General features: G+C 45.3%; 1 protein-coding gene and 1 long non-coding RNA gene across 2 annotated transcripts; one reads left to right on the forward strand and one right to left on the reverse strand.

The window, feature by feature from the left end:
- Positions 1–245: 245 nt before the first annotated feature.
- On the forward strand, positions 246–6,761 carry LOC125517350. The gene is made up of 2 exons (XM_048682542.1): positions 246–548; positions 5,546–6,761. Exons 1-2 carry the CDS (start codon positions 353–355, stop codon positions 5,911–5,913), a joined length of 564 nt encoding a protein of 187 aa, XP_048538499.1. The 5' UTR covers positions 246–352; the 3' UTR covers positions 5,914–6,761.
- A 1,905-nt stretch (positions 6,762–8,666) lies between these two features.
- Positions 8,667–11,251, reverse strand: LOC125517351. Its single transcript, XR_007287562.1, has 2 exons — positions 10,298–11,251; positions 8,667–10,206 (listed from the first exon to the last, which is right to left on the reverse strand). It is a non-coding gene; the product is annotated as an uncharacterized LOC125517351 (long non-coding RNA).
- Positions 11,252–21,781: the final 10,530 nt, after the last annotated feature.

The raw sequence follows: 21,781 nt of genomic DNA on the forward strand, positions 1-21,781 counted from the left end.
GGTTTGGATACAGAAAATGATCTACACACGCATGCCTCCACACGGCCACAGGCGGCCATCCTTAACGCACCCACGCCTCCACTTGGCAGGCCAGCTGGCTGGGCCCGCCAGCCAGCACCTAGGCACACTCATCAGCTGATTAGGTGTGACATGCAGTGACTTGGCAGGTCTTGTGCTTCTACTCACAGACAGTGGCGGCCCCACGGAAGTCTTGCTGCGTGTCGCTCTCCGCGTTCTACAGTAGCGTGATCGTGGAGTGTCAGCGTTGCATCTGCGGCGCCTGCCCAGTGACTTCCATGGCGCCGCAGTGCAAGGGACCCAAGGCCGAGCCTGCTGTCCATGCACTGGGCACATGTGCCCAATCCAGGTGCACTGGCACATCAAGAAGAGCTACCGGGAGTACTGGCGTGTGAAGATGACTGTTAACAACTTCAACACGCTGAAGAACTTTAGTGACTGGAACCTGCTAGTGCAGCACCCCGGTATGCAGAACCTGACAAAAGTCTTCAGCTTCAACCACCACCCGCTAGTCCAGTATGGCACAATAAGTAAGTTCCACCACACTTAGCAACAAATTTAAAGCCTTTCTTACGGAATCCCTTACTATATATTGCTTCCCTAAAATTTATTGAGAGACCTACCTACTATTGTTTCTCAAAATTTCCCACTCAAACCTGAAAATTGATTTTTATTCAAAAAAACTGTCAGTATATACTGCTTAAAAAACCAGTATGTGCTCCTTTAAAAGGTCAGCATATACTCCTTATAAAAATGCACTATACACTCCTTCAAAATAAAGTCAGAAAATTTCCTTGAAGAAGAAACGTTAGTATATACTCCTAGAAAAAAAAATGCAGTATATAGAATTAGCATATACTCCTAATAAAATTGCACTATATAGTCCTTCATAATACAGTCAGAAAATTCCCTTGAAGAAGAAACATTAGTATATACTCCTAGAAAAAAATGCAGTATATAGAATCAGTATATACTCCTTATAAAATGCACTATATACTCCTTCAAAATGAAGTGAGAAAATTCACTTGAAGAAGAAACATCAGTATATACTCCTAGAAAAAATTGCAGTATATAGAATCAGCATATACTCCTTATAAAAATGCACTATCTACTCCTTCAAAATAATGTCAGAAAAATCCATTGAAGAAGAAACGTTAGTATATACTCCTAGAATTTTTTTGCAGCTTATCGAATCCTTAGAAAAGTGCAGTCTACACTTTAAGAATGGCTATTATCTAGTCCATGAAAATGGAAATTGCTTAAGCTATACCTTCATAATCTTTTTTCTTACTTTAGGTATACCTACTCGTAAATTGTTAATGAACTATAACTCGTACACATGTACTTATAATGTACACTCATTTTTAACAAAAATGTCCAAGATGTACGCTAGCTAGCTGAGGAGTGCAAGTTACGTACCAAATTTCCTAATTATTTAATTAAAGCTAGCGGCTGGATGCCCACTCGTAGGAAGTAGTTATGCATGCTAATTGAGTACATACTCTTGGGAGTATAAAAAAGGAGTCCGGACACCTTTTCTGTACTCCCAAGAGTACATATACTCCCACCTCTTAACGGATACTTTTGGGTTGATCCAATCCGGTAGCAAACTAACCGCTTGCATGCAACTAAATTGGTTATGTGACCATGCGTGCATGCAGCCATGCATGGAACTACTTGACTAGAATCATGGGAGCGTGTGTGCAGTACTATTTAATTATTAATCACGAATCGGCATATGATTTACTGGTAGTATAATGCGTGATGTCTACGTTGTTGGATGAAATGGAGTAGTATATCCATGAAGACGCTTATCACACAGAAGTTTGAAGAAGACTATATATTTTTATGGGGTATATACTGCTTTTTAAAGGAGCATATACTGATTCCAAGGAGTATATACTGCGTTGTTTTAAGGAGTACATACTGATTTTTTCTTTGAGTACATACTTTAATTTTAAGAAGTACGCCAAGGCTTTTTATGGGTGGTATATACTGTTTTTTCTGGAGAATATACTTTTTATTTGAAGGATTGTGTATTGCGTTTACAGGGTATATACTGCTTAATTTTTATGGACTATATACTGTTTAAGTTCCAAAGAGGAAGTATATACTGTTTTTTTTTCCTTCGGAAGCAGCATGAATTGCCTGTAATGAAAATAAGTATATACTTCATCAGAATATATGCTCCAAGGCAACTATATACTACATTTGATAGAAAACAAAGGAGTATATACTACATTTGTTAGAAAACAAGGGAGTACATACAACATATTTTAGAAAGCACAAAGTAGCAGTACAATATTTTAGATCAGGTGAGTTGATACAACGTATACAACTTTAGTATTTAGATCAGGAGCATAGTTACGTAGCAAACAAATGATCATAGATTAGTACTTCACTCTGCATCTTCCGTACATGTAGACAAAATAATTAGGAGACAAATGCTTCAAGAAACGCCATCAGTTGAAGATGCATGAAGTAACAAGCAATCAACTCATGAATTATATTTGTAGTAGCATCTCTGATCTGACGTCCATTCAGAGGAGCTGGGCACTATGGGAGTTGTGGCCACGTGCTACCATCACGGCAGATGCTGCGGCTTTCCTGCCCTTGCTGCTTCATCATGCTTTGAGCCGTGGGGCGTCGACGGCCGACATCGCTTGTGTAGCTCCGTTGTAGAATACAAGTCCATACGGTCCATTATCACACGCAGCTGTTAGAATTAGATGGAAATATTGATAAAATCCGCACATCATCTCTGCTCTCTAGTCTGTTGGCTCTCCTGTTGGGGGTTTCATCATGTCAGTTTTCACACGGGAAGAAACTAGAACCTCTACCAAAGACAGAAGAAAATCACGACGTATCTAGATGTGCAAGTAGCCGCCGACAAACATTTTCCTCACTTGATCCTAGCAGTGCGCCGCTGGTCTGCTTCCATGCAGGCCACTGTCGAGGGATCTCCTTCTGGAAGCCGGTGATGTGGCCCGTGCGGCCGTGCGAGCGGCCGCCGCCATTAGATGTCGATGCAACTGGTGTAGAAACGGATAAGCTCAGAGGTGGTTGAATTAGCAAATAAAATGACTAGAAAATCGGAGCGCCAACAACCTAGCCTTTTTACTATTATTATTTAAATCAAAATTTAAATGGATATGATGCTAGGAAAATTCAACAAGAGACACATGGCTAGGAGTATGTACTCCTAGGAGTACCAACAAGAGACACATGGCTAGGAGTACTAACAAGAGACACACACACACACACACACACACACACACACACACACACACATATAGGGAACAGCTTTCCTACCATCACTAGCAGCAGAGGGTGCTATCGGAACCCTTCATTTACATCAAGATCCGAACTTCTAGTTGGATAAGGTTCCGAATTATTACATTATTGGAGTTCACATTTATAGAAGAGGAAAGCATGTGTGTGTGTGTGGGGGGGTGGGGTGGGGCATGCCCTATTTAGAGAAGGCCTATGGTGTAGGTTTTGTTGCTTAGCTAGCAGTGAAAGGTTCCATACATCTCGGTTTATTTTTAGTAAGTTTTACTCCCAAAGGGTTCGACACCTTTTGCATTATATGAATGCATCAGGCATTGGATGTTTGCAAACGTTCCTTCCATTACGGGCAATAAACTCAGTCATAATCTACATGCATTACATTACATGAAAAACTAGGAGTTTGAGCCTAAAAGTAATCATCTAATGCAACAAAAATGATATCTCTAATAAATCTAGAGTATTTTGGACAAGTAAACCTGCCAGCTTCAAATTGCATTACACATCATGGTTTCTTTGTTCATTTAGTATGAAAAGTGCAAGCAGTCCTGCCGCATATAATGGAACCCAACGTATTGATAGTTAACATGCATTCATTCAATCCGTCTATTGACGCACTGGCATCTAATAAATCTAATCTGCGGGAGGTTATTGTGCTATGTGAACGCGTTATAAGAAGAGTGCGGCGTTTCGGTGCCCATGCTCATCTGCACCCGTTCAGGAAAAAAATAAAAAAAATACTAAAAAAATTTAAAAATTCCAATTTTTTTGGTGTGGTAGGTAACTTGATGCGTCAGGTTCGCTATAATTTTTAGATCATTTGGACATCTGAGCTGCTCTGAGCTAAAAAGACAAATCGGGTCAGAACAGTGCATGAACAGTTAACATTTTTACGGACCCCGAATTTGTCTTTTTTGTCAAGAGCTGCCCAGATGTTTAAATGATTTGAAAATTGAAGCGAACCTCATGCAGCAAATTATCTATCACCCAAAAAAAATTTGGATTTTTTTGAATTATTTTAGTATTTCTTTTGAATTTTTTCGTCAGCGCAGGTGTGGCTGAGCCTGGGCTCAGAAGTGGATTACCGAAAAACTTCTTCTCTGTACATCTAGCTTGCATCTTTCACCCAAAGTTTCAGTACCTTCAGTGCAATGGTTTGGAGCTGGCTGTAGGTGCCTCGCGATGCACCAGGCCAAGTAAATATTATCTTTATTGTGCTCCTTGATTACTCCCTCCGGTCCTTTTTACTCTACATATAAAAATTGTCTGAAGTCAAACTTTACAAAGTTTGACCATATTTATATGAAAAAATATCAACATCTACCATGATAAAGTTATACAACATGAAACTCTAAGTCATGATGCATCTACTAGTATTGATTTCACATTGTGAATATTGATATTTTTTCTATAAAGTTGGTCAAATTTTACGAGGCTTGACTTCAGACAAATTTAATATGCGAACTAAAAAGGATCGGAGGAAGTACTTACTCTCTTTCTACACGTCTGGACGTAATTTTCCCTTTAAACACATGCAAGAATGGCGACGATAGCCAACGGTGGCATATGGACCCTAACTGCATGTACGTACATCTGTTTCTATTTCCTGGTTAGCTATAGAGAAATGTGGAGATAATGTGTGCTTAGCTATAGACAGACGTGGAAAGGAGCGCTGACAAAATACCTAGACAACCTACGATCCCAGGATTCGAGGAAGTAGGTCACATGCCGTTCAGTTTGACATTCCGTACACAGGTGTAGTCACAGGTCTCTACTATTTTGCAATGGTAGGCCACACTTGATGCATGGGTCCAGATTTTGTTTTACCAAACACATTATATTAAACAGAAAAAATGAAATTCGGACAGTGCACCTTAACTCTTTGTACCTCGTTATTTAACAAGTACTCTCTATGTAAACTAATATAAAAGTGTTTAGATCATTAACATAGTAATCTAAACACTCTTATATTAGTTTACGGAAGGAATATTTCACATAATGATACAAGAAACTAATCATTTTTCCCAGCTTGCTTGCAATCATTTAGAAAATCCGTTAGTGTTTCAGCAAAGTATACGAGCTGATGGTTGCACGCTTATGGGGTTTCTTTCACAATGAGCAAGTCAAGATATGTGCAAATGATTTTGCAAAATAAAAAGATACGTGCAACTGAGTGTGTTGCTCCCGCAGGTGGTCTGGGAGGGAACCCTAACCGCCTTCTCTCGTCTGGGTGGTGCAGGTCGATCGATTCTGCAAGGGGCTCGTGCTCAAGCAGACACGCAGGGAGTTGTGGTGGTTCGGCGAGCGCAGTGGTCTTGCATGCGGAGGTCCGACGCGATGCGTCTGCATTGGATTTGGCAGCTCCGACGATGGCTTCGGGCGCCGCTGGTGTGTGGAGGTTCTTTGCATGTGGTGGTGAGGGAGGGGGCGATGAAGCCCCGGCAGCCTGGCTCGAAGGCCCGGGACCACGCTAATTCGGCCTCATGGGTCAGAGCAGACAGGTGCGAGTGTGGTGGATCTGGTGTCTTCAGTCTTCAGCATCCATATAGTTTCCTGCATCAACACGTCTCATGCAAGGCTGAGGCCAGGAACCACGACGGTTCTTAGAGCAACTCCAACGCGTTGACGCAAACTGTCCGCGAGTGTCCGTTTGGATAGAAAGGGATGAAAATGACGGGCCAACACACGGAAGCAAACGGACGAGTGTCCGTGTTTTGTCTACACGACACCCGTTTCAAGCCCAAATTTGAGCCGGGTTTGCGTCGGAGCGAATGCGCGCGACGTCCACCCTTCTCCTCCCAATGGCCTGCCAGTCGGTGGCACATCTAGCCCCATTTCACCCCCTTTCCCAAATCCCTCCCGCCCGCTCACTCCCCCGCCCGCTCGCCATGGACGGCGCGTCGAACCCCGACGCCGCCGCTGGCCTCGCCTCCACCGTCGATAAGCCCCACATCGTCCGCTACATATAGTTGCCTCTTATCAAATACTAATTACACTCACTTAGTAGCTTCAGTGGGAGTTATGTGAGATGGTCATGGAAGTAATTCAAGGGGAAGCATTTTCATGAGTATTGTTAAGGTTGAAGATGGTTTTTCAGGCATCGTCATTAAGAAATCAGATGGTCTTTTCAAACGACCAGTGCTTAGAACATACTCTCTTTGGAGCAAACTGGAGGCCTTTGGACGTCATGATTGACTAGCAGACGAGACATACACATGCACAACACACATGATCCATGCACTGGCCCCTGATTGGCCCGTTTAAAGATTGATTCATCCATGCATGTTCAAGTATGTACCCATCACCTGCTACTAGACCGATTAGAGGGAAAGCATAAACGACAAGAGACTATATTTTTTATTCCTGCTAACAAATATTGTCACACCTCACTGAGTATTACTCGGGTTATAAACATACTAACAATCAATGGATTTATGATTGGTTTTGAAAGATAATACGCAGGAGACGTACTAAAAAGCAGAGGAGCTACATGAAGCCTGTAGGCTTTGAGCTTGTGCGTGAAATGGCAAAACGAGCAGCGCGAGAGCTGGTTTGTGACGCGTAGCAGCCTTTGACTTGTGCGTATGCAATAAGTGATATGCTGAAAAATCCTTTCTGCCACAACTCCCCAAAAATACACATGAAATGCTGACATCGATAACTTCTTGTGTTTGGAGAACAATACATATAGCACGGTGGATTAATAACAGGGCATGAGGTGTAAAAGATACTAGTGATAATTATCTTGATAAAATAACTTTCATGGTATTCTGGGTGAAAGAAAAAAACAAAATCGACACGATATAAATGTTACTATTCACACATTTTGTAACTGTTATTTTGTGTTTTTGGCCCTAAAGCCGATGAAGGATATTCCTTCTATAAAACTTTTTATACGAGTATAAAATTAGATTAAGTTTATTTTCAAAACGTTTCTGGAATTTTTGACTTTTTTTTACAATTTCTACTTTTTTCCAAATCAGATACATTGTGCCCCGAGACCCACTGTGTATTTTTTTCAAAAAGTCAAAGAATGAGTAACACAGAGTATGTTCGATGGTCTCTGAGAGTAGCACCTATAGAGCAAAGGATTTTTGGCCCATGATTAACTGGTAGAGGGACACGTGCTCGTGTTGTTTTTATATGCAAAAACAAGTGGAAGACAAAATCATGTCATGGGCAGTCTCATTTGTTTCCCAATAGAAGTTAAAAAAATGTCTATTACACACTTTCCTCTGAGAAGATGAGTACAGAGAAAGAAAGTTACAACCGTACCTTAGTTTTGCTCGGCATTATTCTATCACACCTGTCATCAAATTGTCATGCTCATCGTCTAAGGAATCGGGCTGCATGGAGAAAAGTGTCAGCTCAGATGCCATCTGTCGGACAAGATCGATGCCGCCCTCACCAATTAGGGCCGCCGCCCTGGCATACGAAGCCTCAACACCAGCTTCACCGGCAGACACGCAGCAGCACCAGTGAGTGCCTCGGGTGGCGGTTGGGAGGGGCGTGCTGGTGGGGCTAGGGTTCGGTCGCTCTTGTGTAGCCAGGTCCCCTAACTCACTTTCTAGAATATTGAAGGTGTCAAGTACAATAAAAAGAATGCGCACATCCAATCGTGAAAAGGTTTGCACAATGAAAAATAAAAGTTTGTGTCATTATAACAACGGGGATGGGCCGACGGGGAAATGGTAATTTCCTCCGTCATCGTTTAGTTATTTAAGTTTAGATCGTAAACCGTCCGCCGATGAACTATTTGTATTTTGGTCCAGTGAACTGCAATGTATATATTCCCCTATGCAATTCATTGATCTATGTCCGTTTGTTACTTTCTTTCATTTCTCTATGTAGTTTGGTCCATCATGTTGCATAGATAACATAGATTTGGGTGTCCGATTTTAGATACCCAGCTGTGGGCGCGTGCCTTTGAGGGGTGACCGGTCCCTCTCCTCAGGCGCGTCTAGAGGTGTACGTGGATGTATTGGGAGCGAAATTTGCTATATCCAATTGTATTTGCTCTTATATTGGATAAAGAAGTTTCAAACCACGTAACTACTACTCTCTCCGTTCCAAAATATATGACTCAACTTTATAATAACTTTAATATAAAATTGAGTCATCTATTTTAAAACGGATTGAGTACATAATACCCAAGGATAAATCCAAACAGTATTTTCTTTGGTACAAGTAGTACTGTGCATATAGCCAGAGAACAACCAGCATTCTCCACCACACATATGACGATCTCATCCCAAAATGTTATCACACATGACAATCTCATCCCAAACAGTACTCTCTTTGGGACAAGAAACTTATTTTGGGATGATGGGAATACTGATCTGAGTACTCACTTAGGGCGTATGAATAATCCACCATACTAATAATAATGGTCTTGGCAGCACAATAAAAGGCAAGTGTCTGTAATAAACGGTAAACATGTGGGGCCTTTCCGAAAGTTGTGTGCTATATATAATTGCACAAATGGCCAATTTCATCAGGTAGTACATTACATAACCGAACAGCTGATGGCTATATATAATTGCACAAATGGGGGCAGAGTACATCCCATCTGAGCCAGCTGATGGTTTACTCTATTCTTTTCTCTACTCACATGCACTGTTTACGTCCCGCACATACAATGATGCCGTTGCCAAACAGAGGCTGCCTGGAATTCTGCAAACTAGAAAGTTGGAGGGCCACTGCTCGCACCGGGAGATAAGACTTTGACTTCCACTCATTGTGGGTACCCGATGTACTTGGTCCACTACACATTATCACGTTGAGAAACAAAATGGTATCGGGAGAAGCGATAAGCATGAGCACGACGTGCTCTCTGAGTCGCTCTTTACATTGGTAAAAACTTCACAAATTATACTACGTTGTCGGCAAGGCAAGGTACATGGTTCTTTGACTAACTGAACAAAATTCAGCAAGGCAAACAACATTTCCTAATCAAGCCAATCCAATAGGGTCTTCACCTGCACACCCATCAAACGTACCATCCCACTTGTCGATCAAAGGAGTACAAAACCAAAATATATAATCAAAAAAAGCAAGAGAAAACAACAGGGCCTTCAGCTGCACACCCATCATTGGCTAGATGTCACCACGAATAAAAAAGGTGCTTTGATAAATTCACCACATTTCTCGCCTGTGAAGTTCTTTGGTACATCATGTTCTTTTATTTCTCATGCATATAGCCTGCAAATATAATCTCAGCTTGTTGGTGAGAGATATGTAGGAAGGAAGTTGTTCTGAAACGTTCCCCTAAAAAAAACTTGTTCTGAAGCCAAATAAATCAGAAGAAATATCAAAGTAACTACACAAACAGAAAAGCATGAACTGCTCCTGCTGAAAGGCCACGGAGGCATTCAATACCAAAACCTTTCAACCTCTCTTCCCCTTCTTACTCTTAAATTCACTGAATCAAAGAAATCTCTCTCTTCCCTCATGAAACAGAAATAAAAAATTGCAAGGATCTGCAAGAGCAAGACCTAGAAGGATATAACACGGGAAGGAAAAGCTCACCACTTCTTTTATGAGGTAGACAGCGTTGGAAGAATTAGCTGATCTTACTCAACAAACTATGTCCCCGCACATATATGAGCATCAGTTTCTTTTATCAATACCAACAGCCAGCGGCACACCCACAATGTTAATTTTGTTTAGTATAAGCACACCCATGAAAACTGTTGAAATCAGTAAGGAAGAAAGGAAAGAAATATCCACAGAGGAGGAAGGGGAAGGGAGTCTGTCCAGCACCACGTCGTCCTTTCGCCGGCGCTGCCGCATAAGGAAGAGGAATAACAGCCACACCCCCAGCACGGCATCTGGCCGGAGCACATCAAGAGGACCGACAGGAGAGGAAACATCTGCAGCCCGCCTGCCTGACATGGAGACCTGCACCACGCAACCCGTAGAAATGAACCACTGGTCGAAACCACCGGCCATCTCGGCATCAGATAGGCAGAAAGATAGGGGGAAGACCCACTAGCACCAGCAGGCCACTCGGGAGGCCGCTGCCCAAGTCAGCTACCAACCCCGCGCACACCAGTGCAGCATGCCACAGCCCCTAGCACAGTCGTGCCAGCGCCCCATGCTCTCCACCACGGCAACCGCCCCGCCGGCGCGAGATCCAGCAGACCACGCGGGGGACCTCCGCCCCATCCAGTGGCCAACAGCGCTCACACCAGCGTTGTGCACCACGGCCTCGAGCACGGCCGTGCGCCGCATGGCACCATGCCGGAGCAACATGCGTCGCCGCCACCACCTCCACACGCGCTAGTCGGAGAAGCAACCCCGCCGCTTCCCGCCAGGTAGAAAGACGCCCCGCCGTCTCCATCCCCGGAGACAGACAAGCTTCGTCGGCCGACGCCTCCGGCGGCGGTGGGTCAGGGGAGGGAGGGGGAGGAGAAAGTGGCGCTGCTAGGTCTTCACCCCTCAAGTAGCCAGGGGTGGACGACGCGGGGGCCCAGGGGAGAAGGGTGAGATGTGTGGACGGCTGGGCTGCATGCACGGGTGACTACGGCTGATATGCAAAGAACCAAAAAACCAGCGAGGAAAAAAAAGCACGAACCTTTCCTGCGCATGGAACCTTTCGTGGGCTGGGAACTCTTCGCTCGCGGCCCGACGACTGGCGCGGTGCAGGAGGCATGCGGCCTACCTGCTGGGCCTAGTGTCCAAGCATATGTAAAAGTGGTCCAGCTTTATCTCAATGAGGAAATAAATTTCACACACACAAAATGAGAAAAATGTTTAGAGGGAAAGAAAGGGGACCAGATTCCAAACAGACCATGTGGCTTAGATTGCCACCTCTAGAGAGAAACACAATAGGTTTGATATATATATATATATATATAGAGAAACATATATATATATATAAGAGAGAAACACAATGTAATCGAACGGTTTGTAGGCAAGGTGCTTGGGCACCTAGGTGTCCCAAACTAGCGTCCTATATATATATATATATATATATATATATATATATATATATATATATAACTGTTCGATTACACTTAATGCCTAGATTAAACAAGATAGAGAAAAAAAACAACAATTAATGGTCCATTAAGACCATGCATGCTGCATGGTACGTGTCCAACTTTATTTCTTATACGTGCACTTCTTTCTTTTTACATAAATATAGGAAGTCATATACATAATTAGATACATACGTATATGATTGTCTTGGGAACAGAAGGTATGGTTATCTTTTGTCTCCATGGGAAAATACACATGAACGTCTTCAAGCTTTTTCCAAAATGGATATTTTTTTGGGTATGTGCGTACCAATCATACTTCTCTTCATACCCCAGATGTGAGATTTGTACCCCGGTTATTCAAATACCTATGCATGCCATAATTCATGTAGTCGGGTATATATGTAGCCATATTTTACTGTATATATACGTTGACAGGAAACCTACAACAGTTTTCTACACTTTTTCATATAGCCGGGTATATACGTGTGCAGACACATTGGGTATACTGTTTTATTTAAGTACGTTGGGTATATACTAGAAGATTTATGTAAGCATGTCATATAAAGTATGTGGATACATTAGGAGTTTTTTTTGTTACGAAGGTATACTAGGAGTTCATTGGGTATATTTTACATAGCAGGGTATCTATGTAGCCATATTTTATGCAGTCTGGAATATACGTACCCGCGTATGTACATCGTCAGTAGGTACCAGATACAAGTATTAGATAGTTAGAAAATAAATTATTGGATATATACATACCAGGTATGTAAATAATTTCATTAGTAGGTATTCGATACCCATATTAGATAGTTAGGAAACAAAAATGAAATATAATGGTTCAAAAAAATATTGAGTATATACAAGTTGGTATGTATTAGATATTTAGGAAACCCAGGGTGACGAATAGCGCGATATATATATATATAGGGCTTATCTCAAAATTTTAGTTTTTCCATTTTATAAGGCTCAATTTGGTTGTTCCCCATCACATTTTCAGACTTCAAGGTGCATTAAATCATTGCATGCAATTAAGAGAAAACTGACCAATGCATGCATTTTATGCATGCATGCATTGCAATTAATGCATTCGTAAACATAATTTTTTGAGGAAAACAAGAGCATTAATTGGGTGCTTTTGCAAACTACAAAAATATTTCACCACTCATCATCTACCTTGGTTGATGAGATTTTTGAATTGAGCCTTATAAACCGGAAAGGAGGGAGTATAACGCAGGTATGACCCTTCCCGCTCGCAACGGGGGTGCTCCGATCTACGGCAGGAAAGGACTCGAGCATCGGGTCCTCGTACACCTCGACATCCATGAGGATCCCTCCTCAGGCAGGCTGGTCTCCAAGCCATTCACGTGGCGCTACAACATCGTGGATGGCGAGGCCAAAGCTCGCGACAGGCGTGAGCGCGTCTCCCGTCCCGTGCGTCAGGATCGGCGCGACCGAGATGAAGATGGTGATCGCGGTCGTCGCCGCGACGGGCGCGACGCGTCCAGGGGAGGTCAAGACAGCGGTGCACGTCCCCACAGGAGCCTTTCCCGTGCGCCTCGCGACGATCGACGGCATGACCAAGACAGGGGAAGCAGGGTTGACCACCGCGGCAACCGCGACGGCCGTAGGCGTGCTGCATCGCCGGCGCCCCTGCCGGCCGGCGCCCCTATCCTCTTGGGCTCCGGCGCCGACTGCGACCCCGAGGCTAGCGCCCTGGAGATGGGTCGAGCCCCTCCAGCCACGGCTCTGGCTGCTCCTGTGGAGGCTCGTGGTCGCAGCCCGTCTAGGCACGCGCGCCCTGGCAGTGCCAGGCGGGACTCAAGGGACGCCCTGTAACACCCCGGATATAACTTTCCCAATTTGTACTCCAACTCTTGCCGTTTCCGGCGTTAAGTTATATTTATTTCTCGGGTTCGGGTTTTTGTCTCCGTGTGTTGTTGTCTTTGTCATGCATCTCATATCATGTCATCATGTGCATTGTATTTGCATACGTGTTCGTCTCATGCATTCGAGCATTTTCCCCGTTGTCCGTTTTGCATTCCGGCGCTTCGTTCTCCTCCGATGGCCAATTCTAGCTTTCTTTCGTGTGTGGGGATTAAACATTTTCGGATTGGACCAAGACTTGTCATGCGGCCTTGGTTTATTACCGGTAGACCGCCTGTCAAGTTTCGTACCATTTGGACTTCGTTTGATACTCCAACGGTTAACCGAGAGACCGAAAAGGTCTCGTGTGTGTTGCAGCCCAACACCCCTCCAATTTGGCCCAAAACCCACCAAACTCTGCTCCATCATCTAGAGCGTTCGATCACGATCGCGTGGCCGAAAACCACACCTCATTTGGACTCCCCTAGCTCCTCCTATGCCTATATATACACCCCCCTCGAAAATCCACGGTTCTTCTGCCCCCTAACCCTAAAAAAAAGATCTCCGCCGCCGCCGGACAACGTCCGCGCCGAGCCGGACGTGTTCGGATCCAGCGCCGCCTACCGCGATCCGCCACGTGCCTGCCGGTCTCCTCTCCGCCGCCGGTCCGGGAGGCCCAAACCGGGCCCCCGAGGCCCATCTTCCCCCGCGCCTGCGCCCGAGCGCCCGCCGCCTCTTCCTCGGGGCCGGTTGCCTCCGACCGCCGCGCCGCCTTCACCGGCCATCTCCGGCCGCCCGAGCCGCCGGAGCTCCTCGCCGACCTCCCCGCACCGTCCGTCGCCCGCGGCCGCCGCCTCCTCTCCCTCGCCGCCGGACGCCGCCCCCACGCCGCTCGCCGCCTCACTGCCCGGATCCGGCCGGCGAGCCTCTCCCCGCGCCAAGTCCAACTCCGGCGAGCTCAGCCCCTCTCCGGCGATCCTCGGGCCGCGCGCCGCTACAGTACCCGGACTCGATCCAGATCTGGATCTGGGACAAGGGTTGACTTTTTCCTCCGAACCCTAATTTTTATGCAATCTTCATCATGCTATATCTCCGCATCCGTAGCTCCGTTTTGGGCATATAGCATATCAAAATGTTCATCTCGATGAGTACATCATTTCATTCCATTGCATCATTTTCATTTGAGTGCATCTTGATGCCCGAAATGCTGTTAGAAGGAGGCTTCGTGAGTTAATTGTCAGATCTGCTAGTTCATCTTAGACTTTTGTCATTTTTGCCATGATTATTGTGTGCATGATATGCCTGTGAGTCCTACATATGTTTTGTTAAGGATTTTGTTATCTTTCCAGAGGTGCAACCCATGCATTTTTATGATGTGTGTGGTGACTTGTGCAAGATTGCAAAGTGAGGCACCCGGTAAATCTGTTTTCAGGGACTTGGTAGTTTTCACTAAGTCTGGGATTATTTAGTTCATGATGCCATATGTTCATATTGTTTCCTAGTGATCCGTGCCTCTTTTGAGGATGATCATTAAGGGAGTTTTGTTAATCTTGTAGTGCTCTATCCATCCATGTCTTTGTTTGCAATTATGGAGCACCCTAGCTTGAGTCAATCGAGCTCTACTTTTGCTTCGTTGTGAATCTGGGCAGATCGTCAACTTGTTTGTGATTTTGCCGATGCTATTGTAGTTGATCCGTGCATGCTATGCCATTGTTCTTGCCATGTCTAGCTTGTATTTTGTGCCTTCTTTATGGATGTATACTTGTCTTGCCATGACTTGCACCGAGGTGAGTGCATCGAGCTCGTAAACATGCCTTCGTGAGTTATGTTTCAGCATGTCCCAGTTTTCACTAAGTCTGAAAACTGATTATGTTTTTGCTATGTTCGTGTGCTTGTTAGTATATTTTGTGATCCCTTTTGGCTCAAGGTCACTAAGGGACTTTTGTTAAGCTTGTTTAGTAGCTCCATTCCATGTCTTTCTTTGTCATGTTCAGGTCCTGTAGCATGTTATTTTGTTGCTCCGAAGAGGGCTATATGATCTGAAATTTCAGACAAGTGTTAATTTCACTAAGTCTGAAATCTGTTTTGCATTTGCGTTTTTGCCATACTTTTTTGAACCTGTTAATGGATGAATTGGCTGTAGCTCAATGCTAGACTTTTGTTAAGCATCTTGTGTGCATCCCTGTCATGTATTTTGTTGTCTTGTTTGGTGGCTGTGGCATGTTCATCTCATTGCATTTAGATGCCTACTTGCTGTAAATCGCAGACCGGTGTCATTTTTGGAATCGCTTGCCATTTCCAAACCGTAACTCCGATTCCGGCGTTCTTTATATCGTTTTCAAGCGATTTCATCTCATCTTTCCAGTGGCACACTTGGATTCCCAAGTTGAGGCCAGGTTCATGCATTTCCTGTCATATCTTGCATTTTGCATCCCGCATCGCATCCCGCATAGCATATCATCATTGCATCATATCGCTTGATCCTTGCACGTGGTTGATTGTGTCCTTGTTGCTTGTTTGTCTTGTTTGGGTAGAGCCGGGAGACGAGTTCGCTAACGAGGAGCCCGTTGAGTTTGCTTTTGAGGATCCAGTCAACTCTGACAGCTTTGCAGGCAAGATGATCATACCCTCGAAATCACTACTATCTTTGCTATGCTAGTTTGCTCGCTCTTTTGCTATGCCATTGCTACGATGCCTACCACTTGCTTGAAAGCCTCCCAAATTGCCATGTCAAACCTCTAACCCACCATTGTCCTAGCAAACCGTTGATTGGCTATGTTACCGCTTTGCTCAGCCCCTCTTATAGCGTTGCTAGTTGCAGGTGAAGATTGGAGGCCGTTCCTTGTTGGAACATCTTTTAGTTACTTGTTGGGATATCATTATATTGCCGTGTTATCTTAATGCATCTATATACTTGGTAAAGGGTGGAAGGCTCGGCCTCTCGCCTAGTGTTTTGTTCCACTCTTGCCGCCCTAGTTTCCGTCATATCGGTGTTATGTTCCCAGATTTTGCGTTCCTCACGCGGTTGGGTTATAATGGGAACCCCTTGATAGTTTGCCTTGATTAAAGCTTTTCCAGCAATGCCCAACCTTGGTTTTACCATTTGCCACCTAGCCTTTTCTTTCCATTGGGTTCTGCAGACTCAAGGGTCATCTTATTTTAACCCCCCCGGGCCAGTGCTCCTCTGAGTGTTGGTCCAAACTGTCAGCCGCCGGTGGCTACCAGGGGCAACTCTGGGCTGGCCTACCGGAAGTTTAGACAATCTGAGTGTGCCCTGAGAAAGAGATATGTGCATCTCCTATCGGGATTTGTCGGCACATTCGGGCGGTGTTGCTGGTCTTGTTTTAACCTGTCGAAGTGTCTTGAGTTACCGAGATACCGAGTCTGATCGGAACGTCTTGGGAGGAGGTCTATTCCTTCGTTGACCGTGAGAGCTTGTCATGGGCTAAATTGGGACTCCCTTGCAGGGATTGAACTTTCGAAAGCCGTGCCCGCGGTTATGGGCAGATGGGAATTTGTTAATGTCCGGTTGTAGATAACTTGAACCTTAATTAGTTAAAATGAATCAACTGAGTGTGTTACCGTGATGGCCTCTTCTCGGCGGAGTCCGGGAAGTGGACACGGTGTTGGAGTAATGTTTGCGCAGGTTGTTCTCTAGCTTCTCGCTCGTGCTTTGCCTCCTCTCCTCGCTCTCCTTTGCGAATAAGTTAGCCATCATACTTGCTAGTCGCTTGCTGCAGCTCCACTCATATACTTTACCTTGCCTCACCTATAAGCTTAAATAGTCTTGATCGCGAGGGTACGAGATTGCTGAGTCCCTGTGGCTCACAGATTACTATTACACCAGATGCAGGGCCCGATGATTCCACTCCAGGAGACGCGTATGAGCTCAAGTGGGAGTTCGACGAAGACTCTCAACGGTACTATGTTTCCTTTCCCGATGATCAGTAGTGCTGCCCAGTTGGGGGTGATTGGGACCGTGTCGCATGTTGGGTTCTCTTTTATTTTGGCGCCGTAGTCGGGCCATGAGTGTTTGGATGATGTAATGTTATTTATGTTCTTGATTGACGTGGCGAGTGTAAGCCAACTATGTTATCTCCCCTTTTATTATTACATTAAATGGGATGTTTGTGAAGATTGCCTAACTTGCGACATGTGCCTTCAATGCGATTATGTCTCTAAGTCGTGCCTCGACACGTGGGAGCTATAGTCGCATCGAGGGTGTTACACGCCCGCACTCCTCCGGCTTCGCCGCCCCTCTCCCCCACGTCCGTGCTCTGCTCACCACCCCCCTCCAAGCGTGACGAGGCTAGGGCTGCTACAGAGGCCATTCAAGAGAGGAGTCCAGCACTTATTGAGCTTTGCTCGCCGGTCTCCATGTTGAGCCCCCTCCTCCACGTCTCGCCAGTACGCCCTCCCGGCTTTGAGGCATCTCCTACACCACCCCTCCTCAGCAGTGGCCCCCTGCAGCGAACCCCGACCTCTCCACGGGCTCGTAAACATGCAGATGATGATGTGTTGCCGGCGGGGCTTGCTGAACTGCTTGTGCCAAGCCTGGGGGTGGCTCTCCCAGAGCCGTTGTTCTGTGCTCGCTAGCCTGCGCTGTTGATGTGTGCTCCGGATCTCCCTCCTTCCCTTGCTTCAACACCACCCAGGAAGCCGACAGACCGCCAGAAAACTCTCGCTGGCGTGAAGATCTCCAAGGTGGGTGGCCTCTCCCTGCAGAGGATCAGGCGCCCTGTTGTCCTCGCAGCAACGACATCGGCGGCACAGGCGGCTGAGCAGTTTATTGGCCGCAGCCTGGGCATCATCAAGAACGGGCAGGACGTCATTACTGCCACCCTGGATGCCTTCGCTGTAAAGTTCAAAGAGCAGCTTCCTCCTGATGTAATTGTGGCCATGAGAGAGTTCTTTGAGCTAGACAATGGGGCTGTTACAGCAGTGGAAGATGCTCTGATCGAGCATGGTGGAGCAGGGGTCCTCGACACTATGGGAGCAGATGTTGCCGCGGGCTCGCTGGATGTGAACGCCTGAGGTTTAGATCTTGTAGTAGCTGCTGCTGGGTGCGTTGTTCCTCATGTTAGTGCAACATCTGTTGTTTTGCAAGGGTCTGTTCCAGTTCAAGGGCAATAGCTCTGTTTGTGGAAGAACTACAACTCTGTACGTGGTTTGTACCAGTTCAAGGGCAATAGCTCATGTTAGTGCAACTATGTACGTGGTTTCGTCCATTTGGCCTTGTGCTAGTCCATGCTTCCATCTTGTTCATGCATGTGTGCGCCCCCATCATGGGCTTCATCCAAACCTCAGGGCCACCTTACTTTCCAATGACAGTACAACCGATTAACACAATTAGCTGGAATGTGTGGGGGCTTAATTGCCCAGATCGAAGAGCTACTGTTAAAGCAACGCTTGCCGACTCCTCCTGCCAGCTTGTCTGTCTTCAGGAGACTAAGTTGAGTGTTGTCGACAAATTCATCGTTGCGTCACTTGGGGGAAACGGACTGGGTGGCTTTGCCCAGCGTCCGGCGAACGGAACTAGGGGCGGTATCCTATTGCTATGGGATGAGAATCTACTTGATGCTTCCGACTTTGTCACCTTTGCATACTGTATCTCTGCCACGTTCTGTATACGTGCTTCTGGCTCCTGCTGTTGGGTTACGTAGTAATTTCAAAAAAATTCCTACGCTCACGCAAGATCATGGTGATGCATAGCAACGAGAGGGGAGAGTATGATGTACGTACCCTTGTAGATCGACAACAGAAGCGTTTGGTTGATGTAGTCATACGTCTCCACGGCCCGATCGATCAAGCACCGAAACTATGGCACCTCCGAGTTCTAGCTCGATGACGATCCCCGGACTCCGATCCAGCAAAGTGTCGGGGAAGAGTTCTGTCAGCACGACGGCGTGGTGACGATCTTGATGTACTACTGTCGCAGGGCTTCGCCTAAGCACCGCTACAATATTATCGAGGACTATGGTGGAAGGGGGCACCGCACACGGCTAAGAATATGATCATGTGGATCAACTTGTGTCTCTAGGGGTGCCCCTGCCTCCGTATATAAAGGTTCAAGGTAGGGGGGCCGGCCGGCCAAGGTGTGGCGCGCCAGGAGGAGTCCTACTCCTTCTGGGAGTAGGACTCCCCCCTTTCCTAGTTGGAATAGGATTCGTGGAGGGGGGGAAAGAGGAGAGAGAGGAGGAAGGGGGCTGGCCCCCTCTCCTTGTCCAATTCGGACCAAGGGGGGGAGGGGCGCGCGGCCCATCTCTGGCCACCTCTCCTCTCTTCCACTAAGGCCCACTAAGGCCCATATACCTCTCGGGGGGTTTCGGTAACCTCCCGGTACTCCGGTAAAATCCCGATTTCACCCGGAACACTTCCTATATCCAAACATAGGCTTCCAATATATCAATATTTATGTCTCGACCATTTCGAGACTCCTCGTCATGTCCGTGATCACATCCGGGACTCCGAACAACCTTTGGTACATCAAAATGCATAAACTCATAATATAACTGTCATCGTAACCTTAAGCGTGCGAACCCTACGGGTTCGAGAACAATGTAGACATGACCGAGACACGTCTCCGGTCAATAACCAATAGCGGGACCTGGATGCCCATATTGGCTCCTACATATTCTACGAAGATCTTTATCGGTCAGACCGCATAACAACATACGTTGTTCCCTTTGTCATCGGTATGTTACTTGCCCGAGATTCGATCGTCGGTATCTCAATACCTAGTTCAATCTCATTACCGGCAAGTCTCTTTACTCGTTCCGTAATACATCATCCCGCAACTAACTCATTAGTTGCAATGCTTGCAAGGCTTCAGTGATGTGTATTACCGAGAGGGCCCAGAGATACCTCTCCGACAATCGGAGTGACAAATCCTAATCTCGAAATACGCCAACCCAACATGTACCTTTGGAGACACCTGTAGAGCACCTTTATAATCACCCAGTTACGTTGTGACGTTTGGTAGCACACAAAGTGTTCCTCCGGCAAACGGGAGTTGCATAATCTCATAGTCATAGGAACATGTATAAGTCATGAAGAAAGCAATAGCAACATACTAAACGATCGGGTGCTAAGCTAATGGAATGGGTCATGTCAATCAGATCATTCAACTAATGATGTGATCCCGTTAATCAAATAACAACTCTTTGTCCATGGTTAGGAAACATAACCATCTTTGATTAACGAGCTAGTCAAGTAGAGGCATACTAGTGACACTCTGTTTGTCTATGTATTCACACATGTATTATGTTTCCGGTTAATACAATTCTAGCATGAATAATAAACATTTATCATGATATAAGGAAATAAATAATAACTTTATTATTGCCTCTAGGGCATATTTCCTTCAGTCTCCCACTTGCACTAGAGTCAATAATCTAGATCACATCGCCATGTGATTTAACATCAATAGTTCACATCTTTATGTGATTGGTTCACATCTCCATGTGACTAACACCCAAAGGGTTTACTAGATTCAATAATCTAGTTCACATCGCTATGTGATTAAGACCCAAAAAGTGATCATGTTTTGCTTGTGAGAGAAGTTTAGTCAACGGGTCTGCCACATTCAGATCCGCATGTATTTTGCAAATTTCTATGTCAACAATGCTTTGCATGGAGCTACTTCTAGCTAATTGCTCCCACTTTCAATATGTATCCAGATTGAGACTTAGAGTCATCTGGATCAGTGTCAAAACTTGCATCGACGTAACCCTTTACGACGAACCTTTTGTCACCTCCGTAATCGAGAAACGTATCCTTATTCCAGTAAGGATAATTTTGACCGCTGTCCATTGATCTACTCCTAGATCACTATTGTACTCCCTTTCTTAACGCAGTGTAGGGTATACAATAGATCTGGTACACAACATGGCATACTTTATAGAACCTATGGCTGAGGCATAGGGAATGACTTTCATTTTATTTCTATCTTATGCCGTGGTCGGGCTTTGAGTCTTACTCAATTTCACACCTTGCAACACAGGTAAGAACTCTTTCTTTGACTGTTCCATTTTGAACTACTTCAAAATCTTGTCAAGGTATGTACTCATTGAAAAAACTTATCAAGCGTCTTAATCTATCTCTATAGATCTTGATGCTTAATATGTAAGCAGCTTTACCGAGGTCTTTCTTTGAAAAATTCCTTTCAAACTCTCCTTTATGCTTTGCAGAATAATTCTACATTATTTCTAATCAACAATATGTCATTCACATATACTTATCAGAAATGCTGTAGTGCTCCCACTCACTTTCTTGTAAATACAGGCTTCACCGCAAGTCTGTATAAAACTATATGCTTTGATCAACTCATCAAAGCGTATATTCCAACTCCGAGATGCTTGCACCAGTCCATAGATGGATCGTTGGAGCTTGCAGATTTTGTTAACACCTTTAGGATCGACAAAACCTTCTGGTTGCATCATATACAACTCTTCTTCCAGAAATCAATTCAGGAATGCAGTTTTGACATCCATCTGCCAAATTTCATAATCATAAAATGCGGCAATTGCTAACATGATTCGGACAGACTTAAGCATCGCTACGGGTGAGAAGGTCTCATCGTAGTCAATCCCTTGAACTTGCCGAAACCCTTTTGCGACAAGTCG

The sequence above is a fragment of the Triticum urartu genome, chromosome 6 (assembly GCF_003073215.2).
Source record: "Triticum urartu cultivar G1812 chromosome 6, Tu2.1, whole genome shotgun sequence".
Classification (NCBI taxonomy): Eukaryota; Viridiplantae; Streptophyta; class Magnoliopsida; order Poales; family Poaceae; genus Triticum; species Triticum urartu.